This window comes from Nuphar pumila, chromosome 6 (genome assembly GCF_984573655.1).
Source record: "Nuphar pumila chromosome 6, dmNupPumi1.hap1.1, whole genome shotgun sequence".
Lineage (NCBI taxonomy): Eukaryota > Viridiplantae > Streptophyta > Magnoliopsida > Nymphaeales > Nymphaeaceae > Nuphar > Nuphar pumila.
In genome coordinates, this window is record NC_143254.1 from 117,536,249 (window position 1) to 117,559,790 (window position 23,542).

The 23,542-nt window shown below is 37.5% G+C and overlaps 2 protein-coding genes across 2 annotated transcripts; one reads left to right on the forward strand and one right to left on the reverse strand.

Moving 5' to 3' along the window:
* The first annotated feature begins 204 nt into the window (after positions 1-204).
* LOC149835871 (uncharacterized) lies at positions 205-1,753 on the forward strand. The gene is made up of 2 exons (XM_090008798.1): positions 205-449; positions 1,084-1,753. Exons 1-2 carry the CDS (start codon positions 291-293, stop codon positions 1,600-1,602), a joined length of 678 nt encoding a protein of 225 aa, XP_089864924.1. The 5' UTR covers positions 205-290; the 3' UTR covers positions 1,603-1,753.
* A 1,339-nt stretch (positions 1,754-3,092) lies between these two features.
* Positions 3,093-22,295, reverse strand: LOC149835872 (cell growth defect protein). Its single transcript, XM_090008799.1, has 3 exons — positions 22,184-22,295; positions 3,624-3,812; positions 3,093-3,484 (listed from the first exon to the last, which is right to left on the reverse strand). Exons 1-3 carry the CDS (start codon positions 22,280-22,282, stop codon positions 3,401-3,403), a joined length of 372 nt encoding a protein of 123 aa, XP_089864925.1. The 5' UTR covers positions 22,283-22,295; the 3' UTR covers positions 3,093-3,400.
* Between the last annotated feature and the right edge of the window lie 1,247 nt (positions 22,296-23,542).

A 23,542-nucleotide genomic window follows, 5' to 3' on the forward strand; every position in this document is an offset into this window, starting at 1 on the left:
GAAACAACGGAAACGGGAATTTGAAAAAAAAAAACAAATGGATTGGACGGCTGGGATGAACCCAGATGTACGGAGAAGAACAATTGAGTGAGCGTCCACGATCCGTGTGATGAATGAATTAGCCAATCAGAGGCCGTCTCTCGCCTCTTCCCACCTGGCCCCCTCTAGTACTTAAAACCCCCCCTGCCTGTCGTTCGAATCCACAGCGCGAAGATTCGGAATTTCGGAATTCTCTCCTCCTTCGAGTCGTCGTCTTCGTTTTCGCCCCTTCTCTTTTGCGTTGCTTGAGAATGTCTGAGACAGAAGCTCCGGCCGTGGCGGTCGATGCTCCGGTGGCCGATGCACCGGCGGTGGCCGCAAAGCCGGCCAAGGAGAAGAAGGCCAAGGTGCCCAAGGAGAAGAAGCCAAGGGAGGCCAAGTCTGCTCCCTCTCACCCTCCGTACTTCCAGGTTTGCGCTGATTCTTGGAGAATGATGAGTTTAAGTCTCTGCGGTTTCTCTTTGATCGTTTTTGGGTGGTTTTTTCGGTGATCTTTCTTCATTTTGCTTTAGGCGAAGTCGGAACTGAGTTTTTTTTTTGGTTACAGGATTTTGTTGATTTCATTTATGTTAACATATTTTTTTGTATCGATGTATTTTAAAGGATTAATAGTTTTTATCGATCATAGTCTCGAATTTGTTTTGATGTTGGTGTGATTCGGCTTGTTTTGAAATGCTTTTGTGCTCTCTCTACGTATGGTGAGAATCGGAGCGTGACAGCGATCCCTTTGTTCATTCGTGGAAAAAAAACATGTCTTCTTTTTTGATCGGAACCGTTTAGTCTGTTGTATCTTCATTTCTTGTTTTTCGATCTCTTCTTCACCGAATTTGCTCGAAAAGCTAGGGTTTATTATCGACTCCGTTCTGACTTCTGCGAATGCAAGCATTTCGTCTTCCTCATATTAGGAGGAGTCTCTTATTTCGCGATCGGAAATATGTTTTCCCATCTTTCCGAAATCAATTCAATTTAATTTGGTGAAATTATTTGAGAAGCCATAATTCGTGGTTCTGATCCTCCGTTTTATCTTTTTTTGGTGGCGACCAGATGATCAAGGAATCTATCTCCGCTCTGAAGGAGAAGAACGGGTCGAGCGCCTACGCCATTGCTAAGTACATGGAGTCTAATCACAAGGACGCCCTCCCTGCCAACTACAAGAAGATGCTCGGCCTGCAGCTCAAGAACGCCGTTGCCAAGGGGAAGCTCATCAAGGTCAAGGCCTCCTTCAAGCTCGCCGTTGTCGATCTACCCAAGAAGAAGGCTCCTGCTCCGGCCAAAAAACCCTCCAAGCAGGCTGCGGCCAAGCCCAAGCTCAGGGCCGCGACCAAGAAGGCTCCGGTCGCTGCGGCCAAGCTCAAGACTGCCACCAAGAAGGCTCCGGCCGCTGCGGCCAAGCCCAAGCCCAAGCTCAAGGCCGCGACCAAGAAGGCTCCGGCCGCTGCGGCCAAGCCGGCTAAGAAGCCCGCCTCGAAGAAGACCCCCAAGAAGAAGATCGCCGCTCCGAAACCCAAGTCCATCAAGTCGGCCAAATCTCCGGCCGCTAAGAAGGCGAGGAAGGCAGCATAATCGCCGGAGAAAAAATTAGATCTAACAAAAAACGGGAAAATATCTGGAAAGTTTTTTTTTTAGAAATATCCGAAAATTGTAGTGTTTTGTCTCATCCTCCTTGTAAATTCATGGTTTCTTTTGTGAGATTGAACGGAGCTCTCTTCTTCTATTCCTTTTTCCAGAACTCTTGTCGAATGAACGTGTAATTTTCTTTTCTCTAATGACGTTTGTGCCCTACAGAGTCGGTGAAGACACGGACACCATTTTTGAAAAGATCTTGACCGCGCTGGTGCGGCAGCCTCTGTCCCCGGGTTGGGGATTGGAAGATTTGCTTCAAATATCTTGCTCCTGATTTTTGTTCGGATGATGTAAAGGGGAGTGTCAGAGTCTTGGTGCATTTCGGTATTTTAGGTTGTGTGTGAGTGGAGGGTGCGCTGGCTTTTGCCGCTTGTGTTTGGACGATGTAGGTTGTAACCAGATGGGCCTCGTGGCTTCGTCGGATGAGATCCGATCTTATGATTTTTTTTTATTAATTTTTGTTGATAACCCATCTGGGGTTAGGCGGACCCCCCCTACCAGATTATATGTTTTTGGCGTGTTGCGCTGATGTTAGAAGCAGAATGATGAAAACACTAAGGACAAGGCGCAACCCCTCTAAAATGGAAGAAGATTTTATTTTTTGAAAGTCAAGCGCTGGGGTTAGTCATACTCCTACCAGATCTCTTAAGCCCCATGTGTCAGATGGATTCGAACCTGGGCCTTCAGCTTGGCACAGGACCCCGCTTACCACACCTCGGTGGTCAAAAATGGAAGAAAGAGTTATCGAAAAAGAGATGGGCAAAATGAATGAGAATTTTATGAGGGCAAAATGAATGAGAATTTTATGAGGGCAAAATTCGTAATTCTCTATAATTTACTAATTATTAATAATGGTTAAATGGACGATAATTATCTTGGTTTATCAATATGGATGTCTAAAAATATAACCGAGTATGTTTTTGAATTATAAGTTTTTTTATTGGTATGAGTTCGATGATAGAAAAAACCCAATTAATAATTTTGTAAATAACCCCTAAAAAAACGGGTTCCATCTGGAACAGGGCAGATGTGCCTGGCTCATCTTTCGGGCCTAGTGGGTTGTATATGATGGGGCTTCTAACCATGGCCCATCTGTCAAAAAGGCCACGTGGTCTTGACATGGCTCATACACAGGGCTTGGCCATGATGAGAGTGACAATAGCTCCTTCGTGGGTTCCGCCAAAGCGCCTCCCTCTCTCTCTCTCTGACAGAGCCCGTGGGATTTCGAACGCGAGACGTGATACGGAATCCGAGGGCGTTGGACCTGGACTCGCGCTTTGATGGTGTTGCACAGGAGAGAAAGGTCTGGAATTGCGAGTGGAGGGGAAAGGATAGTGGGATACAAAGATCTTGAACCGGTTCTTGAGACCCTAGGGGGTCCGGATCCATGTTAAGTACCTGGACCCAGGTTTTGGACATTCGGATCTGTATTTATAGAAAGGAAAGCAACTTTTTACCAAAAGATCCACATAATAGCTTTTTAAGTCAACTCTGCTTTGTATTCATAGAATGAAAAAAAAAGTCTTCAACACTCGGTCCAAATCTGGAATTCAGAATATGTCCAATCAGGAAACCTTGATATGAAGCAGAGGACTTCTGGTCCAAAATCATGATGCTCAGCATCACTCATAGAATCAAAGAGTTGAATTTATCTTAGGCCTGAAGTTCAAGCATGCTCAGCAACGGGAAACCTCAAGGGAAATGTCCATGAGTTGAAGCAAAGAGCACAATGATACGTTCAATCTGCGCTTGCTTTCTGTTCTATGCTTGACTTGCTGAGGACAAACACCCCAAGTAGAATGCTAAAAGCACCAGCAAACCACTGTAGAGATCAATTGCCAATCAAGATCAGTAAATCAAATAGATGATGTTCATGGGAATATATGCATTTAATCAGTGAGATTCACCCACTAACTCACAGTCAATTGGCACAGATAAACCAACAAGCGAAAATGGGGTACCTGGGAAGAGAGCGACTCCTTGAAAAGGACAAAGCCTGCTATTCCGGAAGCGAGGAAGTTGGTGGCGAAGTTTGTGACTGTAGCTTGCAGTGATGACAGAAGCTTCAGGCTGTTAACATGGCAGCCCCACATGATCAAATTGAAGAATATGACCAGGCCATACTTGAGCAACTGCCACCTCCAATCAACCTGCAGAAAGCCGTAGGAATGTCAATTGTTGTACTTAACATGATAAGAAAAGCATGCACACGAGCTGTTTCACAAACGAAGGACTTGGTGTGGTTCTGCGTTTGAGGGTAGCAAGCCAGAAATGGAGACTGCCCAGTTTGGATTGAGATGAACTGATCAACTCATTTCATGTCACCTTAGCCACAACCAAGTTGGACTAAAAGCAGATGAATCTTGTTTTGCTTGATTCAGTAGTGAGCTTGATGAGAGCATCAGCAACTCCATCTGATAGGGCTTCAATGACCAAGGACTAAGCTGGTCTAGTGCTGTCATGTGAAATAAAATAAGATGTGCACAATCACAATGCCAATAAAGGGCTATACAAACACAATATGACTTCTAATGGACCGCTTACAATCTCATAATAGAGAGACAAAATCACAAAGTTCACAAGAACACAAAGTGAAATAAAATGTATTTATAATCACACCAAATATGCTTGTAAAAATCACACTTAAACATCTACAATAAGCTCTATTTATAGAGAAATACATGGAGTAAAAAAGGGCAGTCCAACAACCAGTTGGCCTTCTTCCCAACAGTCAAAACTGATTTACATTATAAAAATAAATAAGAAAAACAAAAAAGACTATACAGTTTCGGTTGGAATGTATTTATTATAATAAATAAAATGACCAAAATACCTCTGATATATGTATATTGTATAAATATATGTATATATATACAATGTATTTTAATACTCCCTCCTACAGTGAGATCACTTAAAGTTTGTTAAGAAGAATTATAAATCGTGGTAGAGGAAGAGCTTTGGTGAAGAAGTCTGCAATTTGAAACTCGGATTGAACATATGGTAAAGTAATCGTTCCTTGCAAGTATTCATCTCGAACATAATGACAATCCATCTCAATATATTTTGTTCGTTCATGAAATGTATGATTGTTGGATATATATATGACACTTTTGTTATTGTAGAACAACTGTGAAAGTTCTGAAACATTAACACCCATGTTTGAAAGTAAAGATCTCATTTACACGACCTCAATTGTTGTTGTAGTCATCACTCTATATTCAGCTTCAGTGGAGAACAAAGATATTTTCTGTTGCTTTTTGTATTTTCAATAAATGAAAAAATCACTTACAAACACACAAAAACCTATAGTTGAGTGTCAGTTATTGAGATCTCTTTCCCAATCAAAATCAGTATAAGTAATAAGATTTAAAGATGATAAGAATAACCCTTTAGATATAGTCTTCTTGATGTATCAAACTATTCTTAACACGACACTCATGTGAACTGACGTAGGTACATGCTAAAACTGACTTGCAGTATGTACTGTATATGAAATATCTGATCTAGTAATAGATAAGTACATTAGTGATCCAATAAGTTGCCTATAAAGAGTTGGATCATCTAATAAAACTCCTTCAGCTCTCATTTTGACATTTATCACTTCAGGAGTGTCAGCATATTTTCTGACTGTGATTCGCGAACGCGCAATGATATCAACTGCAAACTTTATTTGAAACAAAATATATTCGCTTAATGAATATGCTACTACAATACCTAAAAAATATCTAAAAAATCAATGTCAATTATATCAAAAAAATTCTTAAGCATAATTTTAATTTTTTCAATTTCCTTCTAATAATTTCCAGTGATGATAATATCATCAACATACAAGAGTAAAATGATAAACGAAGTACCTGTCGATCTTATAAAAAGAGTAGTGTCAATATAACATGATTTAAATCCAAAATTTATCATAGTTCAACTAAACTGATCATACGATGCTTTAAAAGCTTGTTTAAGCCCATATAAAGCCTTTTGAAGACAAATAAACATACCATTTTTAATAGTCAGACCAGGAAGAAGATCCATGAAAACTTCTTCATTTAAATTTTTATTTAAGAAAGTGTTCTTAACATTGATTTGATATATAGGTCAATTCCTAATGGATGCTATTGCAACTAGAGTCCTAACTGTGGACATGCGAGCTACTGGGGCAAATGTTTTCTCATAATCTATACCATATTCCTGATAATACCTTTTCACAACTAACCTTGCTTTATATATTTTTAGAGATCCGTCACTCTTTGTTTTGACCTTAAATACCCATCTACATATTGTCTTCTTTCTCTTAGAAAGATATTGAACTTCCCAAGTATGAGTTTTATGGAATTATTTAATTCTATTTTCATAGCTTCTGCCAATTGTTTTATGTCTTAAGCTTCTCTATAGTTAGATGACTCATGATATGAGTGAATTGCTAGAAGACATGCCCTATAATTTGAGAAAAAATATTCATAGGAGACAAACCTATTTGGAGGTCAATATATTCGTTCAGATCTTCTAACACTAGATTCTTCTATATTTGTTGGTTGACTATATTTCTCAAAAGCACATGGATGCTTTCCATTATCTCGTCTAGAGTATTGTATAAGGTTATGAGTTGATTCTCTTTTTCACTTGGTTCATCATTTGACTCAACATTATCGCTAACTTTATTATCATCATTTTTAATGTTGGACTTAGGCAATAAGTTAAACAAGAAGGCATACTTACATTCTTCTTTAGATTTTTCAAGATCAAATCTCTTTTCTTTTTCAAGAAATGTTATGTTTTTAAATATATAAAGTTGATCATTTTTAGAATGATAGCATCGATAGCCTTTTTTATTTTCGGCATAAAAAAAACACAATTAATAGCTTTAGGAGAAAGTTTGTTGTATTTTTCAAGAAGCACAAAACATTTACATCAAAACCCTTAATCTTTTCAAATCGGGAGTAATCTTAAAGAGTTTTTCAATTAGAGATTTGTTTTCTAAAATTTGAGAAGACATTCTATTTATTAAATAAACTGCGATGAGGGTGACTTCAACCCAAAACTTCTTTTGAAATAAGTAGGGTACTAGTAGCTTCAATAATATGACGATGTTTTCTTTCAGAATTTCTATTTTGTTGGGGGGTCTTAGGACAATATTTTTTATGCAAAATACCATGGGTTTTTAGATAGGATTGAAAATCATTTAAAAGAAACTCTCCCCTAAGTCGAAGCAGAAGATCTTAATATTTGTTTCAAATTGATTTTTAACAAGATTATGAAAAATTTTAAAACATGAAAAAACTTCGGATTTGAGCCTACAGAAATAGATCTAAGTGTGTCTAATAAAATAATTTATGAATGTAACATAGTATGAATAACCACCTTTTGACATAACGGGAGTGAGACTCCATGCATCCGAATGCACTAATTCTAAAATTTCATTAGTCAAAGAAGTTCTAGATTCAAAAGGCATCATTTGTATTTTTTCAAGTATACAATCTTCACATACAAATTTCTTTTCATTACAATTTAAAAAAAAAACGGAAAAAAGGATAGTTTGGATATACTTGGATGTTCTAATCTTTTATGCTAAAGATCCAAATTAATTTCTTGGATATGATTACAAAAAAGAGTTTTTAGGTAGACATAAAGAGTCCATATAGTAAAGGACTCCTCTTCTATGGCCTTGCCCAATCAGCATCCCTGACTGGAAATCCTAAACCTAATAATTCTTAGATGAGAAACTCAAAAAAGGTTTTAATCAAGTTTTGGAATAACCCTAACATTTGAAATAAAAAACTTTTTTGAATCATTATTAAGATTTCCTATACTTTTATCTTTTAAAGAAGTACCATCGGTGGTTGACACATGAAAAACATGAATTAGTGCAATCAGATAGTATGAACTCATTATGAGTCATATAAAAAGAAGCGCCTGAATCCAAAATCCAAGAGGACTTACTCGAAGGGGAAGAAGAAGAGACGACGACACCAGACGTAGAGGGAGTGAATTTTAGTATTTGTGAAACGACATCCACAATTTGGGCAATTATAATCATTGAAGTTGCCCTCTTTCATTGATTCATGATGTTCTTCACTTACCGTGGCCACTTTTTTGACTTTGGGACAATCCGGTCTTATGTGTCCCGGTTCTTTACAATAATGACAAGTAATTTTACCTCCCCTGTATCCTCTTCCATTGTATCCTCCCCGATTATGTATTCTTCCATTATGTTCTCCATTAAATTTTTTATCAAAGTGAAGAAGTTTATAAGTTTTTACAAAGTTTTCGGGTTTTGATACGACAAACACCTCATCACTAGACTTGTGCATTCAAAGTCTAGTTTCTTCTTAACATATTTGAATAAGGGCCTCACTTATAGAAGGAGCCGAAGTCCTACGAAGTAAAGAGGACCTAACTTGCTCAAATTTCAGTCGAATACCATATAAGAAAGAAACGATTTTCTCTTTCAACTTGTTTTCTCATCTTAATTGCCGAACATTCTAATTTCAATTCCAACATAGCCAATTCATCCCAAATAGGGGATAAGAGACCATAAAAGAAAAATCCCTTACACTTTTATCTCCTTGCTCGGTAGTACATACCTTGTCTTGAAGATAATATAGTCTAGCCATATCCTTTTGAATGAATATGCTCTATAAGAAGATCCATTAATTGCATGTTTTTTTAACTTGATGATATTAGTAGCAATCTTGAACTTCATGGTAGTTATGAACCATGAGAGTATTTGAGTTATTAGCTTCCCAATCCTCCATTTTGTCTTAATATTCTTGCAAAGCCTTCTCATTTTCTTCTTTAGAAAGAGCTTTGATTTCATCTCCTTATCTTCTCGTTGGCTTTAGTTAGGGTTCATTAGTGGTTCCACTAACAAAACCTTAAAGCTTTTCCCTCTTTATATGGTTTTCCATTGTGGTAGCTCGCATCAAGTAGTTGCTCTCGTTGAGCTTGTAGGAGATGATGGAGGCGGATTCTCTTTCACCCATGCTAACGGTGAAGGAATTGGGTTGAGATTGAAGAGCAAAGCTTGAAGACCACCACCACAAAGAGAGCACACCCAAGATGATTTTCAACACTACAAGAGCCCCATGAAATGAAATAAGATGTGCACAATCACAATGCTAACAAAGGGCCACACAAGTGCACAAACACAATATGACCTCTAATGAACCGATTACAATCTCATAAAAGAGATACAAAAGCACAAAGTTCACAAGAACACAAAGTGAAATAAAATATATTTATAATAACACCAAATATGCTTGTAAAAAGCACACTTAAACATCTACAAGAAGCTCTATTTATAGAGCAATACATGGGAGTCAAAAAGGGAGAGAAGGGAGGCAGTCCAACGGTGGTTGGACTTCTTCCCAACATTCAAAACTGATTTACATTATAAAAATAAATAAGAAAAACAAAAAACAAAAAAGACTATACAGTCCCTGTTGGACTGTAATTATTACAATACATAAAATAACCAAAATACCCCTTGATATATGTATATTGTATAAATATATGTATATCAGTTATATATATACAATGTATTTAACCATCATGAAGACTGCTGATGACTTGGTCCTGCACTGCAGACACCATTGCTGACAACCATATTTGGACTGCCCCAAGTCCCTGATCATATTCCTCAGTCTGACAATAGACAGTCTCAACTCAAAAAGAAGAAGAAGAGGATTCTATGTCTTCATTGTATTTGAGTCTATGTCACATGGGCACTTAGCATGTGTATCCCGTACCGACACGACACGGCGTTCAGACACTTCATGGACACACCACTTCATGGATATAGTCAAACTAGTTTCTCATACAATCAACATTGTATCATTATCTTTATCTATTTTCTTTTATGATCTTATTTAGTTATTTTGTATTCAATTGAGTCTTTTTCTTTTAAAATTTGTCAACAATTACAATTCATGTCAATTTCAACTTGGTTTTATTATTTGATGGTCCTAATTATAGTGATTTAGAATTGTTGTTTTATGCACACATACATACATTTATCTATGCATGACCGTGTCTCCGTGTCTTAATCTTTTAAAATTATTGTATTGTACCAATCATATCCGCATTGTGTCCCGCTCCCTCATCTGTATCTGTATCCAGACATAGTTTTGAGAAGACCCTGAAGAACAAATCTTTGAATTGCTGAATTTCTCAACAATGTAGATGAAAATACAATTAGACAATTCTAACCAGTTTGAACAGGTCTAAATCACCTAAATTTTGCAGCAAAATGAAAGATATCCCATTTTAAAGATATGACACGTGGCAGCTCAAGACATAAAACATCAGCAGATGTTTTTGATACACAAAACACCAGAATTGTTACAAGCTTCTTTCGGCAATTTCATATGAATGGGTATGCCTAAAGAGTTGACAAATCAATGTTAGTTTCAGCTTCAAAACACAGCGGGCAGTGAAATCTTTTGCGTATGAAATCACATTTAAGGTCTTGACGGAGAGATAAATCAGTTCCTCCAACTTTGTTATCAAAGTTCTTCCAACTTGTCATGCTATCAAATGTGGACAGCAACATTTTTCACTGATAAGACCCTCAAAATTATTAGAACTGGTAAGACTAAGTATTTCTATTGAAATTATCCTTAATAGGTTGAACAGGGATTATGATTTTCTCTTATATGGTAAATAGAGTCACTTTCATTGGAAGAAATGCCTATCCTACTATTGAATGTGGACAGCATCTTCACTAATAAGATGCTCAAAACTATCAGAACTGGTAAGCCAATAGGTATTTCCATTGAAAGCCATCCTTAATAAGGTTGAACAGGGACTGTGATTTTCTCTTATATGTAAATAGAGACGGGAGAGCTTCAGTTTTGTATCATGATCTGCGCTAATGGTTCAAGAGAAGTATTTTAGACAAAAGGAGTGCTTTAAGACAATGGATTGTCTCCCCACTTATACAAACCCAGTGAGGAAAAACTTTACTTATCACTTTAAGACGATGGAATCGTCTATTATATGCAGATGATGTGCACATATTTGTTGAAGGTATAATCTAAGTATCTAGAACGTGGCTATTTTAAAGTCTTTAAGGTTGTAATTGGTTTAATTATCAATATAAACATAACTTTGTTCTTCATGAAAGATATCCATTTGGCCCAATAAAACAGAATACTAGATTAACTATTTGTTCCTTATAATATTAATTAAGGAATTTTTTTCAACAGGTCAACAAGAAACCTTATGCAGAACAACACAAAGATACTGTGTTGTTATTTTCTTTAAATAACAACACAAAGATACTGTGTAGTTTCAATTACTAAGTTCAGGGAGCTTTCCATAAAATATCTCAATATGCCACTTCATGAAAGATGTCCATTTGGCCCAATAAAACAGAATACTAGATTAACTATTTGTTCCTTATAATATTAATTAAGGAAATTTTTTCAACAGGTCAACAAGAAACCTTATGCAGAACAAAGCCAAGATGGAAGAGAATATGTACACTTCTAAGTAGACCCTGGTCAAGATTTCATTCCACAAGAGGGGTCCTGACATAGAAGGGTGGATTTGATTGAACTACGTTTTGAATATGAAAAGTGGTACTTGTCAGCCACAGGTGAAGACATGATGGCGGACAGAAATCAAATCCCAAATTGGTCCCTAAAATACCACATACTAGGCATGATACATTCCAAGAGGCAGAAGGCCCTAATATGTGGTCAGAATTGTTGAGAATAGGTGGTTTTAAGTAAAGTTCTTTTATATTAAGATGCTATTTGTATTTTTGCTTTTATAATGGGGCTTGATTGTAATTATGCTTTTAAGCCTCTCTCTATTTAACATAGAGAGAGGCCCTAATAACTTAACGAGTTCTCTTTTTCTTGTGCAGCCGTCTCTCTCTCTCTCTCTCTCTCTCTCTCTCTCTCTTTTCTCTCTCTATCTAGGGCTCAGTTCATCTTCTACATGGTATCAAAGCCTAGCCGATCGTGATCGAGTGTGATCAAAGCACAGTCGATCGTGGAGGCTTTCTTGATTGTGATCAAACTTCGATCCAATGAATATCTTTTTCCAATCAGGTCAGCGATTAATTTTTTTTTTAGATCTGATGATAGATCTGGGCATGCTGCTGGTCGTGGATGCTTGCTGTGGGTTTCGTAGCTCCTCGTTTTTTTTTCTCGCGAATACCTACTGCTGAGTTGGTAGTTCCTGCCATGATTCTGCAAATGTTTGCTTGCTGTTGGTGATTCTGCATCTGTTTGGGGCCCTGTTTTTTTTTTATCGCGTGAGATCTTGATATCGTGGAAATGGGTACAGTCTGCACTGAAGCACCAATCCAACTCGTAGTGGTGTTGCTCGTGATTGAAAAATGACTGATTGTCAAGCTGTACATGTCTGGGGAGCTGCCCTTGTTATGAAACAGGTTCTGCGTATGCAGAAGTTATGTGGTCGTGATTCACTGACGTGCTGAATTTTTTTTTCCTGTTTGTGGGCTGCTGCTCACTACTATCGTGGGTTTTTTTTTTGGTTCGTATGTGAACAACTACTGATTGTAATATCAGTTGGTGTGTGAGTGTAACACACGTTTTCCCCTGTTTTGATTGGAGTCTTCAGTTTTTCTGAATTTTTTTTTCCTGTTTGTGGGCTGCTGCTCACTACTGTCGTGGGGTTTTTTTTTGGTTCGTATGTGAATAACTACTGATTGTAATATCAGTTGGTGTGTGAGTGTAACACACGTTTTCCCCTGTTTTGATTGGAGTCTTCAGTTTTTGCGGAACCAAAAGTATGGATGAAACTTCGAAATGTGATTCAAAATTGGAAAATATTGAAGAATATAAGGCATTTGCCAATCCATTTTCGTACAGCTCGTCTATTAGGTTGAATGACACTAAATATGCCAGGTGGTCCAGAACATTTATGATGTCGGTATCTGGATATCGTAGAAAACATATCTTGTTGGAAGACGAACCCACTGAAAAGGTGGGAAAATATGTTACCTGGGATGAAGATAATGACATAGTTATGTCATGGATTATAAATAGTGTCGAACCCCATATTGCAGATGGTTTAATTTACTATAATACAGCCAAACAGATGTGGGACAATCTTCGAGATACATACTCACAAGAGACTAATGTGAGTCGTATCCTACAAGTTGAACAGGAAATATATAATTTACAGCAGGGAGATCAAACCTTGGCCCAGTACTATGCCTCCGTAAAAGCTGCGTTTGAAAGACTTAATGCTCACAGACACCTCTGTTGTTCGAAACAAAAGGATCATCAAGAACAAACTATGGTTGCTCGGTTTCTTACAGGTTTATCTTCAGAATTCTCCGTTGCAAAAGTCCAAATGTTGACTGGTTCAGATGTACCTACTCTTGCTGAGGCATATAATCGTCTGAGCAGACTTGCGATCTCACTTCCACAGTCTCAGCCTGTGACTCAGTCATCTGCCTTAGTTGTCTCATCTGGTTATGGACGTGGAGATCTTCAAAATATCAGAGGACGAGGTCGCGGATGAGGTGTGGGAGGTAGAGGAAAGCTTCAATGTACATTCTGTGGAAAATCTGGACATTTAGAAGATCGTTGTTGGGATAAGCATGGCCGACCAACCTCCTCTTCATCAAAGTCATATGCTCCTAAAACACATGTTACTACTCTCGAGGCAACAAAGGCATAGAAAAATATCTCTGCAAGTGACAGTAGTATCACCCTCAGTCGTGCTGAATATGATGAGCTGATAGCTCTTCGTCCTTTGAGTTTCACCCCTCCTGTAGCTGGTGTTGCCTATTCAACTGGAAATCCTCTTCATCCGACTCACAGTAAGTGGATTATTGATTCTGGTGCATCCAAACATTTGTGTGGAAATTCACTTGTTTTTTCAGATCTAAAGGATATTAAGGCTCAGCTTGGAGTCTCATTAGCCGATGGGAGCACCTCCCCGGTTGTTGGTCAGGGAAATATTTCTATATCCTCCTCATTACAGTTGAAAAATGCTCTTCATGCTCCAAAATTTCCTCAAAGTTTACTCTCTGTTAGTTGCCTTATAAAAGAACAAAACTGTAGAGTAATATTTGATCCAATGGGTTGTCATTTCCAGGATTTGCTGCCGGGGAAGAAGATTGGTGGAGGCTATGAAGAAAAGAGAATTTACTACCTACATCATCCAATGGGTACTGGTCATGCTGCAGTGGAACATTCATTCAGTCTTGTTCAGTGGCATCGTCGTCTTGGTCATCCTTCATTATCAAAGCTCCGTTCGGTCTTTCCTCAGATTCCTTCCACCATATCATTTCAGTGTGAAGCATGTCAACTGGGCAAGCATCATCGAAGTTTGTTTCCTTCGAGTCAGTCTAGTAATAAAGTCTTTGAACTTCTTCATGCAGATGTATGGGGTCCTAGTAAGATTCCTACTAGGACTCAGTGTCGATACTATTTAGTTATTGTTGATGATTTCTCGAAGTTGTCATGGGTGTTTTTAATAAAGGAACGATCTGACGTTCCAAGTATTATCAAATCTTTAATTCTTGAAATAAAACTCAGTTCGAATCTAGTGTCAAGATTGTTCGCACTGATAATGCTCTCGAGTTTAAATCAAAAGGTCTGTTACAGTTTTACCAAGATAATGGCATCCAACCCCAAACTTCTTGTGCCTATTAATCTCAACAAAATGGGGTGGCTGAGCAAAAACATCGTCACCTACTTGATGTTGCCAGGACCATTATGATTCAGTCCAATGTTCCTGCGTTATACTGGGGAGATGCAATTACAACTGCTTGCTATCTGATCAACCACATGCCATCTTCTTCTGTGGGTGATCAAATTCCAATTCATATCCTAAAACCCAATACCCCCCTCTTCTCCCTCTCGCCCAAAGTATTTGGATGTGTTTGTTTTGTACACAAACTTGGCCCTAACTGTGATAAATTAGCTGCTCAAGCTACAAAATACATATTTATAGGTTATCCCAAAAATCAAAAGGGATATCGATGTTATGATCCTACTTCTCGCCGAGAGTATGTTAGTGCGGATGTATCTTTCTTGGAATCCACTCCATATTACTCTAGTACCGGTTCCCCGCTGCAAGTTGATCCAACTGAGTCTTGTCCATTACCTATACCTCCTTTTCCTTTGGAATCTGTGCCCTCATTCCCGAACCAAACTTCATCCTCTTCCAGATTCCTCCATTGGTATATGTGCGTAGAGATCCACCTCCGCAAGAGCCTTCATCGTCTTCTTCCCCTGAGGTAAGTTCTACTGACAATAGAGATCTTCATGATGATGATAACAGGCCGATTGCTCTACGCAAGGGGACACGACAATGTACCTTATATCCCATATCTCATTTTGTCTCCGATGCCAGAATTGGAAATCAGATGAAATCTTTTATTTCAGCTTTATCTGCTGAAACTATTCCTCTGAACTATCAGCAGACAAAACTTGATACTCGCTGGAAGCTGGCTATGCAAGAAGAAATGGATGCTTTAATATCTCATCATACATGGGATCTAGTTGACTCCCCAGCAGATGCTGGCATTGTTGGATGTAAATGGGTATATACTATAAAGTACAAATCTGATGGTTAAATTGAAAGGTACAAGGCCAGATTAGTAGCCAAAGGGTATACTCAGACATATGGTATTGATTTCTTTGAAACTTTTTCTCCTGTTGCACGGATGGGTACCATTCGACTTGTTCTCTCAGTAGTTGTTCAACATGGTTGGAGCTTGTACCAATTAGATGTGAAAAATGCATTTATATATGGGGACTTATCTGAGACCGTTTACATGCAACAACCTCTAGGATTCGAGGTTGAGGGGGAGTGTCAAAAGGTGTGTAGACTGAAAAAGGCAATTTATGGCTTGAAACAAAGTCCTCGTGCATGGTTTCAAAAGTTGTTTGAAGTGATGTCACGTTTTGGCTTTAATAGGTCACCAACAGCTCATACACTATTTATAAAGAAAACTAGCTCTGACATAGTTGTTATGGTGGTATATGTGGATGACATCATTCTTACAGGAGATGATGTGAAAGCTATTGATGCCACAAAGGCTCATCTTCAAAAACACTTTGTTACAAAAGACTTAGGTTCACTGAGGTATTTTCTGGATATAGAAGTTGCCAAGAGCCGTGAAGGGGTGGTTTTGTCTCAACGGAAGTATGTTATTGACTTATTAAAGGAAACATGAATGTTGGGAGCTAAACCAACAAATATTCCCATGGACCATAAAGTTCAGTTGTTTGAAGAAGGGTCAAAACTGGTTGATAGCAAAAGCTATCGCTCCCTAGTAGGGAAACTACTGTATGTAACTGTGACCAGGCCATATATTGCTTTAGCAGTAAGTAAAGTTAGTCAGTTTATGGATAAACCAACTGAGGTACACTGGGATGCAACTATTATGATTCTCAGATATCTAAAATCTTCTCCTGGAAATGGGTTATTGTTCAGGAAAGGTGGAACTCTGGAGATAGTGGCCTATTCTGATGCTGACTATGCAGGATCTGTAGTGGATAGAAAATCTACCACAGGATTCTGTGTGTTCCTGGGAGACAACTTGATCTCTTGGAGAAGTAAGAAACAAAATGTGGTTTCTAGGTCGAGTGCAGAATCAGAATATCGGGCTATGGCCCAAACAACTGCTGAATTGATGTGGGTTCGTACTGTTCTTCTTGATCTTCAGGTGAAGGTTTCCTCTCCCATGACCATGATGTGCGATAACAAAGCTGCAACATATATAGCGAACAATCCTGTATTTCATGAGAGAACAAAGCACATTGAGGTTGATTGCCACTATATAAGGGATATGGTTCAAGCTGGTCATATCACTACAAAATATCTAAAGTCGGAAGACCAAGTTGCAGATATGTTTACAAAACCTCTTGCTAGACCAAATTTCTCAAAATGTTGTGACAAGCTGAGCATGATTGATATATATGCTCCAGCTTGAGGGGGAGTGTTGAGAATAGGTGGTTTTAAGTAAAATTCTTTTATATTAAGATGCTATTTATATTTTTGCTTTTATAATGGGGCTTGATTGTAATTATGCTTTTAAGCCTCTCTCTATTTAACATAGAGAGAGGCCCTAATAACTTAACGAGTTCTCTTTTTCTTGTGCAACCGTCTCTCTCTCTCTCTCTCTTTTCTCTCTCTATCTAGGGCTCGATTCATCTTCTACAAGAATGATTGACAATTTCAGATGATTCTAGGAAAAAGTGTAAGCATCAATTTGGAAAATTTGTCATTCTGTTCCGGATGGACCATGATAATGGAGACTGATGGATCACTTCAGCGTTTTGGTGGTTGCTCCTAGTAACTGTAAGTGTTGGGAATTATTGGGTACTAATGGTGTATGGTGGATCATCTTTTAGCATGCACTTCAGAACATTTAACTTACAGCCTGCGAATTGGGGAATAGTTTATGTCATGCATAAGTGGGCTCTTGCAGTGGGAGCATAAGAAAGGTAATATGCCATTATTTGCAAGAGATAACAAGGGCCCATCTGGCTTTCAGGGACTCATCTTCCTTAAAAAAAAAGCTATTCAGAGCAAAGAACATTTTTCTTGTGCATTTTGCATAGAAAATACCGTTGAACTCACGAGTAAGACCAATGTTGTAAGTATCGTACCGTATCGTACAATACAACACGATACATATCATTACTATAGGAAATAACGATACGATATACACTCGTATTGCGATATGAGTGTATATCATATCTGCATCGTACAATATAACTCTATATCGTACGATACATGGTCAACACACTTAAAAAAAGACCAAATCATAGTTTTTTAATTTTGGGTTTTAAAGACCTCTTGAGGGCAGACTTCCTCATTTATGTAAAGGCCATTAGAGGGATTTAATGCACCCTAGGAGTCGTGAGTGCGATTTGGGGACCGATCTGTGTGAAAGAGAGAGAACTTTTGCGGTTTGCTCAAGTAAGAGTGCATTTTCACTCAAGAAAGTGAGATAAGATAACGAATCTTCATTCTTTGTTTCATTTGTGTATGATTGCAGTTGAAGGAGGGTAAGCTCCTTTCTTTTTTGATGTTTTTAGAAGATATTATCTTTCTTTTAGTTTTTTTACCCTTAATCCCATTTTTTGTGCCCTTAGAACTCAAATTTATCCCTAAGTGTGTTATTGAGCATTATTTTACATTTTTATAGTGATTAAATTTAGTAATCCATGCTCAAGGAGGTCAATGGAGGGTGGTGCTCTAAGAGGTCGATGAAGGGTGGATGACTTGGATATGTGTTTGAAAGGAATAATGAAGTGGAACTTGTAGTTTTGTAATGCATGGTGGATTGTATAGATGTAAATGTTATATTATAAGGCATAACAACTTCAACATGAAATCATGTACACATCGTACTCCTACTAATATTCGTGTTGGGCTTCTTACTAGTCCTATAGAAGATGAAAAAGAAAGACACGTGTACGTGCACCATTTGTCGGAGAGAACTTGCAAGAGGTGTTCCCTGACTCAGAAGATAAAGATGACTCATCATCATCTCAAGCCACTGAATGATGCAATTAACGAAGGAAATCATTGAGTTGAAGTTTGACATTGAAGATGACTTTTATTATATGTTTCTGAACTCTAGCTTGTATGTCTTTCCCCTTAGCATGACATTCTATAACTAAAAAATGTAACTTTAACTTTGGAATGAGTTATAAAAGCCTTTTGGCTTTTGAATGTTTCATTATTTTGTCTTAACTGATTGTATTTGTGGTGATTAGATGCGTGGCTCCAAAACCAAATATGTGGTTGTTTAATGTTTAAGAACATATCTATGTTTAGTTAATCTTATTACATAAATAAATTATGTTCATGTATTATATATATTTTTTGTTTTTTAGATTTTTTTAGTTTTTTAAAGAATTTTTTAGTGAAATTTATGATTTTTCACAATACGCTACGCTACAATACGATGCATATCTTACTTTGGGCCCGACCGATACGGGTTACGATCCATCATCCAGTGAGTTGATGTAGTTTCTTTCTCGATGACTCCAATTTCATAATTTGGTGTTTTTTGGCCCAGTGAAAGGTACTCATTTAGGCCAAACAAAGAAAACATACATCCAGGGATTGTGTATTACCAGGGGCTCATACTGGCTAGAATACATGACAGAGAATGCATCTGTTTGTAGATAGTCAGTGTTATAATTTTTGTGGGATGATATGGTAGATGAACAAAATAATTTTTAGTGGTATAACATAATATTATCCTATCTTCCCTATAGAAAATGGAATCTAGTTGTGGGCGTCCATTCATTCATTGAGTGATGAATTAGCTTTGTTTGGTGCATGTAGAAATTGAACAGGTTTCTTCCCCATTTGTCTGTGCCATATTCTCTCCTTGCGCATTGGCTTCAGGTGCAACTGCTCACCAATCTCTTTCATTTGGGAAAAAATAGACCTTACACATGGAAACTTTTAAATAGAAATTTAACATGACTTGCGGTCTAGTGATTTGGAAGAAGTGCATCACAATGTCCAATGACATGCATATTCAGATGCAAAAAAATAAATGGATCTGGCCTACTTCTGCAGCAAGGACTGCTGTTGAATGGAAAATAAGAGAGATGTTCTTATAATGCACGCTGTTGCTGAGCAGCTTACAGTTGCTTAGGTCCCTGTTGGCAGGTTAGAAGCCACGCCTATACCATAAATCCTGGCATAAACGATAGCAATCGAGTACAAAGAGGCAAGAGGTGGACTTATTACATACAACATGCATAAATTTCAAAGTGCAGGATCATGCAAGGATCTAGTCAAAGGGTGCCTTTCGAAATTACTCAACATTACATGTAGGGGAGAATATCTCTGTGAGCTTGCAACAGTTAGAGAGATGGTGCTAGATGACGATAAAGCAAGAAATTGGCTTTTCACCTCAAGAAAAGAAAAAAGGCCATGCAATTTTAAGATAACTAAAAAGGGAACAAAAAAAAAGAAAAAGATGATGACACTTGACATTGTACACAATGTTTTCTCTGTGCCACATTATTTGGTTAGAAGCAGATAACTCATTAGAGGGAATAATGACAGAGATAGGAATTTCTTAGGATATCAGCAACCAGGTTGTCCTTGACAGTCACATGAAGGAATTGTATTCTAGGTCAGAAAGAATTAAGCAAATGCAGTGAAATAATAACCAGCTTTTGGTTCATTATCACCATTGCTTTGATCCAAAGAAGTGTATGCAACATATGCTAGAATGTGTGAAGATGTCTTCCAAGGGCAGAAACATCATCCGAGTTAAAAGAGTTTATGAAGGGCATGTATGTAATTTACCATGGGACGTCCCATGTAGGGACATTGATGTAATTGTTTGTCTTATTTTGTATTCTTCCCTATTAGGGTCTGATTGTTACTTGTGGTGATTAGATTTACTAATGGCTCGATGTCCCCTACATGTTGATGAACAAATGTGGCGATACTGTGAGATTCTTGATGATCATAGAGGGCATGTGTCTTTGAGATGTAGATTTTGTCATTTACTGGTTCACAAAAGCTTGTAGCACATGAAAGATCATACTGCAATGGTTGGTGGAAGAACGCTACAATGTCCATTGGTTACAGATGAGGCACGAGCTAAGATACATGTTGATATAGAAGAAATTGGAAATATGAATATTAGTTTAAGCGAGCAAGCGAGCAACACAAGCATTGGTACATGCCCGAGCAATGGCTGCACAACTAAATGAAGAACCACAATGCCCACAACAAGATGTCATCTTTAATGTAAAACATGAGATGTTTGATAGTGAAGATGATTGGTGTTTTTTTTGTATCTTTTGTCACAAAACTTGTGTATAACGAAATCTATATTTAGTTGATTATAACATGACTGAGAGACATCTATGTTTAGTTGAATCATGAATGTTTAATGACAATATCTATGTTTAGTTAATCTTATTGCATAAATATATATTTTTCTTGTATTCTATGATTTTTTTTCTTGATTTTTTTGGATTTTTTAAAGATTTTTACAGAGCTTTTTAGTGGAAAATGCAATTTTTTATGATACGATATGATACATATCTTATTTTGATCCCGGCCGATACGGGTTGCAATACGCTTTTTACAACCTTGATCCTGACCATCCTAACTGCCTCAAAAGGTCATAGTTTCATGTCCTTTTTGCTTAATCTAGCCCTACAAATGCAATCTAAATAGCTGACTTAGTGAGATATTTTATGTTAGGGATTTTCAAGCATAGATGGGTTTTGAGAGAGATTTCAAAAATCAACAGCCCATGTTAACTTTACAATAAAAAGGTTGCATAGCAGTCTTCTAGTAAACAAGCAACGATACACACCTACAGGTTCAGATTAAACAAAAAACACCTGCAACTATGACTTTTTAAAGTGGTTAGAATATACCAATTAATATGTATATATACATATTAGGTTGATAGCTACAAAATTAGATAGAAACAATGGCTGAACTTCAATCAAATGATTGGTCAATCATGATGGTGATAACAGTTCATATAATGCTTTCACTTATCTAAAGAGGAGAGTAATCGTAGATGGATGTAAAAGATGTTTCAGACTTTCAGCACGGAGAACTCAAGTGACAAGTTATATGATGCACCTATTAGGTCTTGAGAAGCTGATCTAAAGCTTACAAGCTGCCGGATTGAACTGGACTGTAGACAGTCTAAAAAGAAGCTTGAGTTGATTTCGAAAGTTCCTGGTCTGAAATAGAAAACATGCATTACAGAAGGTGCCGCCAGTCAGTCAATGTTCACACATGAAGTGAATCAAATGAACTTGCTTCTTGTTTACAAGCTGTGTGATTCCATGACATATGCTACAAGTCCTTCTAGAGAACATGATCAAGGACGCTAGGGCATGGGTCGTGAGCAAAAGTCACAAACGTAGTTTACAATAATTATGCAGTCTCCATTCAGCAAGTGAATAAACCATTCATTGTGTATTAGCGTGACCTTGGATATATGCTTACAGATGCTTGCGGACAGAAACCCCAAACTTATCTTCAAAGTTCAGACACCTCAGTTGTTGATAATACACAAACCAAATTGGGAAAAGGGACCTTTAGACCAAACTACTTACGATTTCACATACACAAGGATTCTACATTCCTAGATGTTAACAATCTAATCACATTTTTCGCATATTACTTGGGACAAGTCAACCATACCAATTACCAAACAACCGTCACAATGTATCATTTGTTTTTCATATACTCAAACATTCAAAAGGTACCGACTACAACATCATTCACAAGGTATAAAAAATTCGCCCAATATGACAAAAAATTTCGATTCCACAATTCAATTTGACAAAATTTTCAGATGTTTGATTCAAATTCAAGCAATAAGCCATTCAAATATCAGGATTGAGGCATTCTTCCTGCATCTTTCCCTAGAAATGGACGCAATTCCCCATCACCCACGGTCTAAAAATAACTAAAACAAATGAAATTAATGGCAATTTGCTCTAAACTCACGGAGAGAGAGAGAGAGAGAGAGAGAGAGAGAGAGAGAGAGAGAGAGAGAGGTTTCTCTTACAAGAGAAGAGAAGGATTTGGCAGAAACGGCAGCAAGAGCAGCACAAAGACCAGCAGAGAACGCCCACATGAACCCTCCTCCTCCTCTCCTTCCCTCCATTTTTGTTGACAGTCGCAATATTCATGGTTGGTTGAAAAACTGTTTCAATTTATATGAGAAGCAAACAAGTCGAATATGGTTCTGGTCATGATTGACTCGATTATCATATCCGGCTTTTGAAAATTTGGGTCCGCTGTCCGACCCAGATATCACTTGGATCTCACAATCAAGTCTATGTTTGCGACTGAGTTTTTGTGGTGCAAGATTAGGGGTGGACAACAGTTCAAAACCCACAGGGGGCATCTTTTACTGCAAGGTCGAAACTGGGTGTACTCTTGCGTGGATGGGAAACCAGGGAAATTTCCATTTAGAGACAACCTTTTGCCTGACATTTAAAAAAAAACGACCATTGTTTTCTTAAAAAGCATTTTAGGACCAGCAATCAAATAGATATTTTAGGTGGAGTAACTTCAGTTTACTACATTATGCATGATAAAATTACTGAAACCGCCTCTATTGCATAATAGTATAAGCAAAACACGCCTTGTCAAACGAAAGCTTGAAAACGATACTTTACATGGATTTTTAACCAAAAACAAAACTTCAAGAATCTATTTAACATATGGGTTTCATGAAAAAAAAAGAAAAAATGGGTCTTAAATATCTTTTTAGAAAGCATAATATTGGACAAAACGTCCTTCAAATTTTAATACCTCAAGCCAACCCACCTAGCCAAGCCCATCTGGGCGAGTTATCAGTCCTTGTAAAAACTTAAAAAATAGCCATCCAATGAGTTAGTCTAGTTTCACATGGATATGGACTTGCTCAGCATTATGTTCCAACTTCCAACTGGTTCAATATCCATTGCTATAGAGCTGGAAAAGGAGACGAGTCGTTCATTGCTTGACTCAAAATGTAGCACTTGCAATTTTTCTCAAATATAAAATAAATAAAGATGCATTCTTTATGTCCAATATATGTGTGTGAATATTAAATTTTAAATTATAATTGGATCCTGAATAATTGGTTATGAATCTAGACCCTATAAATTGAATCTAATATGGATTTGGATCTAAAACCAATAATTCAGATCTAATATAGAATTAGATTAATGGATTGGGTTTAATTAGTGTTAATTGGATCCAATTAATGATAGGTCAGATCTGGATATTTAATTAGAGTTAATGTATTTTTAGTTAAAATTTTGAGGCATTACACATAAAGTGCTCCTTTTGGACTCATAAAAGTGGCACAACAAGCCAAATATGAACATGAAATATTCTGCTCAACATAGCTCATATAAACTCATTAAGTAGTAAT

Excerpts from the sequence above, each read along its gene's own strand:
- LOC149835871 (XM_090008798.1), top strand. The coding sequence starts at position 291 with ATGTCTGAGACAGAAGCTCCGGCCGTGGCGGTCGATGCTCCGGTGGCC. Across the intron at positions 450-1,083 it reads CTCACCCTCCGTACTTCCAG|ATGATCAAGGAATCTATCTC; the intron begins GTTTGCGCTGAT and ends GGTGGCGACCAG.
- LOC149835872 (XM_090008799.1), bottom strand. The coding sequence starts at position 22,282 with ATGGAGGGAAGGAGAGGAGGAGGAGGGTTCATGTGGGCGTTCTCTGCT. Across the intron at positions 3,813-22,183 it reads CCAAATCCTTCTCTTCTCTT|GTTGATTGGAGGTGGCAGTT; the intron begins GTAAGAGAAACC and ends GGCTTTCTGCAG. Across the intron at positions 3,485-3,623 it reads AGGAGTCGCTCTCTTCCCAG|TGGTTTGCTGGTGCTTTTAG; the intron begins GTACCCCATTTT and ends TGATCTCTACAG.